This window comes from Zea mays, chromosome 10 (genome assembly GCF_902167145.1).
Source record: "Zea mays cultivar B73 chromosome 10, Zm-B73-REFERENCE-NAM-5.0, whole genome shotgun sequence".
Lineage (NCBI taxonomy): Eukaryota > Viridiplantae > Streptophyta > Magnoliopsida > Poales > Poaceae > Zea > Zea mays.
Window position 1 is genome coordinate 71,592,211 of NC_050105.1, and position 4,279 is coordinate 71,596,489.

Consider the following 4,279-nt stretch of genomic DNA (forward strand, 5'->3'; position numbering starts at 1 on the left):
AGTAGTGAGTCGAAGATCGTCTTATAAGTTATAGAGTTGAAACATATTCTGTTGATACATAAAATAATTTTTCATACTCTATTCCATTATTTTGAGATAGACTTATATCTGAGCTTTGAAAAGTGTTGGAATGACAAATTTCAAATAAAATAGACTACTTTATTAAGTAAATTTTAATTTTTCTAAAATAAATAGATCCAAACAGTCCAGGAGAGAAATCATGCAGAAATCATGCAGTGAAAGTCCTGAATTGCCTTCTTCAATCCTCCACAGATATATTGCATTTTGTGTTGCCATTGACAGCAATTTAGTTCGTATCACCCTCGTTCTGAAAACGGTATCGAGGATATTTCTTGGCACTTATTCTTCACCATAAGGGTCAAACCAGATGCGGGGGGTTAAATGCTATAACATTAATTTTACCTCCTTAATTTTCTCTCTGTTTTGATCCAAATATGAACAAGCAACCATGAGTTTGAAACCACGACAGAGAATGATCCAAGCATGACCCAGATCTGGGCATTGACTTCACAGTCTACCATTCGTCTGCAAAGATGTTTCCCAGAAACAAAAATAGCTATTCATCATAGCCATGGTCACTGTAGGGCTGCACACGAAAGTGCGCCTCCTGTTCTAGTGAAAACAAAGACAGGGATATTATTATATCGGAATCGGAACGAACTTATTCAGAGTAATTTGGTGACACATAGTTAGGAGGCGACAAGAATGTTCAATTGTATGTTTGACCAACATTTTATGGAATTTTCCTTGAGCAGCATCTTAAAGAATTGTACTCTTTAATTTGCATCTTAGGGAGTATCTCACATTCTTCTTCACTAGACTCTTATAATCTTGTTATCTTGTATGGAATGTCTACTCTTTAAATGCCGGCAAGCCCCATTCGGCAGGTTTGAAGTCCAGCAATGAACTGAGAACTTGGTCAGCTCCTTTGTGATACGAAACATCCAGCCTTGGATCCGGGACCATCACTACAGACCTGCATAAGTAGCAAGAGTTGTAGTACAAATGGTTGCAAAAATCGTGTATCTAAAACAGTAGATACCCTTACATTCCGGCATTTTTCGCTGCAGCTACACCCGAAGGAGCGTCTTCAAAAACCAAGCACTTGCTAGGTTCTACGCCGCCCTAAAAGAAATGCAATGCAGTTGCATCAGTAGAGATTCTCAGACAGCATCCAAAAACATTATAGCTGCAAGTGTTGCCCCATACGATCAAAATCCAATACCTCAAACCTCCTCATAGCAGCAAGAAAAATATCAGGGGATGGTTTGCCAGCCTTCACCTCTGGATCATCACCCATGACAACGTGATGCATCAGGGAAAACATTTCCTGGTGATTCTGGGTCTTCAGTGCAAAATGGCGTTTATGGGATCTGTAAGACACAGTGGGTCAGCAACAAAACATTAGTAGTGTTCTATAATTCATGAAAGGTGATGGGCATTGACCGTTGAGGGAAAGGCCAGATGGATCATCAGGTGTAAAGAAACTTACCCTGTCGCAACAGCCATTGGTACTCCGTTGGCATGAAGATGATGCACCAAACGTAGTACTCCTGCAAGAAACAAGATTCATTCAACACATCATAAGCAAACCGCCTATCGCAATTTAAGTAAATTACAAAAAGGAATCGCAAAGCACTTATGTTAAAGCAACTTGATCAGTGATGCTAAAATGTTGGTTTTTATTCTTCAAAATATCCCACCAGTCAAGGCATGCCTTAATGAAACAGTAATTTTACCACAAGAGATTGTCTTAAGAGGAACAATAAAGTCAAAACTAGGTCTGGGACATTACAAAGAATAAGTGTCAACTGCAAAAGGCCACAATCTGAAATCTTGAAAAATATAGCAATTTTCTTTGGTTCCACTTCAATGGATAATTGGACAGCATTAGCATCAAAAAGCCTGAAGTCCATATGCAACATATTCCATATGATACCGTGAAATGTAAGTTAGCGCAAAATAGTCAATTGTGTTTGACATCACCTATAAAGTCAAATCACGTATCTGAAAGTTGAATTTATATGTTCACAGAAATGCTATGCAAAAATAGTACTATCCCCATTCTTTTTCATTTGTCGCCCACTAGTTTATTTTTTAACTAAAACGCGACAAATAAAAAAGAACGGAGGGAGTATGTGTTAACTCATTGATTGATATAATACTTAGTAATGTGTGTCTACCAAAGTTCACTTCCCCACTTTGATTTTATGGTGGTGCATGAAACTAGAAACCAAAGACTATCTTGTTAAGGACAGCATATAGCAATTAGCAACATGAAACCAAATGGCCAGAGCAACTATGGAATTACATTACATCTGAATATATCAACTTGAGAACTCAAGTTCGTTCCTTTTGAGTTATATTTTCCCCATAAATCCAGTGGACCAAAGTAATTGTCAACATAGAGTAAATTGTACAGTATTGTCAGATCGATGAGAAGTCTAAGGTAGTGTTTGGTTGAAGAGCCAAGTAGAACGGAGTCGTTCTGTTCCAGTTTTGATGATGTTTGGTTACAAAGTAACTAGAACGGAATGACTCCAATTAGGGAATATTCTCCTCAGATCCGGAACCATTCCGCTCCAAAAAATCAACCGGACGGAGCCGCTCCGTTCCCATTCCGCTCTCACAGTCACGCTCCGTTCCGTTCACTCTGCAACCAAACAAAAAACAGAGCCGCTCCGTTCCAGATTACCAAACACAGAACAGAGCGGCTCCGTTCCTAGAATCAGGAATAGAACAGCTCCGTTCTACTTGGCTCCTCAACCAAACACTACCTAAAAGGCGTCAGTTGAACACTAAAAGTGACGGGCGGTCCAGTTTTGGGCTCGGACGGTCCGCGGCCTCGCGATCAGATTGACTCGGCCAGCACGTAACAAGGTGTCATTCCTGCGTCCAGATCACCTTCACAGAGAGCACCACAAGACGGTACTACACTAGTGATTGGCGTACAGATCGACGCCAACAGCGTCCAAGTTCATCAATGACACACCTGGCAGCTTGGTACAGGATGGGAAGAGCGCTTGGAGCATGCTCTCGCGCTCCTCGAGGAACTGCTCGGGGGTGAGGAGGCCGTTGAGGCCGCACTCGTCGACGAAGATGCGGGCAGACTCGGCCGCCTTCTTGCCCATCATCTTGGCCTTGAGCGACCAGTCGAACACCTTGTCGTACCTCGCTAGGATCTTCTCCTGCACCTCCGTGTAGAAGCCCTCCGTGTCTGCGCCCCGGGCCGCAGACCGAGGATCATCAGCGCGCTCCACCCATGGAATGGTGATGGGGCCAAGAACATGGACATCCCCGATCGACAAAACATGGAGAAGATAGAGATACCGAGGAGAAGGCCGTCCATATCGAAGATGACGTGCGAGATACTGGCCCTCGGCTGCGCTGACGCGGCGTCGCCGGCGCCACAGGATGCCATTAGGCGCGGGGCCGCGGGGTTGCGCGAGTGCGAGTGAACGAGATCTGGGACTGGGAGAGGCGACTGGGAGAACGGAATCTTTGGTGGATTGCCGATTGGCGTGCGCATGCGCTTCTCCCTGAGACTCCACGGTCCACACCAGGGACTTCAGCAAACAAGGAAGGGGAAAGGCACTGATGACGTCAGCAGCTCGCGGGCCGATTTAATCCAGGATAAAGGGAAGTTGGTAACGGTAACTTTTTTATGTTTATTGAAAAATAGCCACAATCGCTTTTATATGACCACTTTGAAATTTGGGACAATTGCATTTTTACCTCTATTCACGACTTTAACTCCATTTTTACCCCTAATTTCTGAAAAATTAACATAAATTTTATCTATAATTTGACATCAATTTGAGAACATTTTTAATATAAAATGGTGTCAAATTATAGCTAAAATGCTATCAAAATTATATTTTCAAAGTATTTGTAATGTTAAATTTAATTTATTTTCATTAAATTCAAAGTATTTGAAATTTTGAATATGAAATAATTGATTCTCAAATTTATGGTTGCATTTATGTCATACTTATACTCTAAACTTTTATATCAAAGTGGGGGTAAATTTGTAATAGTTCATAATAAGAGAGGCATTGGTGCACAGTTATGTGCTGACTTAACACCATTATGTGCTTATAACAAAATAGGGGCAAGCAGAGGCTTCGTTTCGAAAAAAAATCAGAGGCAACGATGCAAAGTTCAAAAAACAGAGATAAAATAAAGTTAGGGTCGTGAACACGGGCAACCGTGCAAATACCCCTTAAATTTTTGCAGTTACCTATCGCTCCAGGATGGA

The 4,279-nt window shown here is 41.7% G+C and overlaps 1 protein-coding gene across 2 annotated transcripts; it reads right to left on the bottom strand.

Annotated features, from left to right (window-relative positions):
* Positions 1 to 637: 637 nt before the first annotated feature.
* On the bottom strand, positions 638 to 3,624 carry LOC100283340 (uncharacterized). Of its 2 annotated transcripts, none has more exons than XM_035963066.1 (6): positions 3,352 to 3,624; positions 3,014 to 3,238; positions 1,514 to 1,574; positions 1,247 to 1,394; positions 1,064 to 1,146; positions 638 to 997 (listed from the first exon to the last, which is right to left on the bottom strand). In XM_035963066.1, exons 1-5 carry the CDS (start codon positions 3,548 to 3,550, stop codon positions 1,066 to 1,068), a joined length of 714 nt encoding a protein of 237 aa, XP_035818959.1. In that variant the 5' UTR covers positions 3,551 to 3,624; the 3' UTR covers positions 638 to 997; positions 1,064 to 1,065. The 2 variants fall into 2 exon arrangements, with proteins under 2 accessions (XP_035818959.1, NP_001149713.1); NM_001156241.1 differs by having other exon boundaries at positions 639 to 997; positions 1,070 to 1,146; positions 3,352 to 3,605.
* Positions 3,625 to 4,279: the final 655 nt, after the last annotated feature.

Bases quoted from the DNA above. Each gene is read 5' to 3' on its own strand.
- LOC100283340 (NM_001156241.1), bottom strand. From the start codon at position 3,550: ATGCGCACGCCAATCGGCAATCCACCAAAGATTCCGTTCTCCCAGTCG. The intron at 1,395-1,513 runs GTAAGTTTCTTT...TGTGTCTTACAG, and splicing joins CCAATGGCTGTTGCGACAGG to ATCCCATAAACGCCATTTTG. The intron at 998-1,069 runs GTAAGGGTATCT...CTACTTATGCAG, and splicing joins GCAGCGAAAAATGCCGGAAT to GTCTGTAGTGATGGTCCCGG.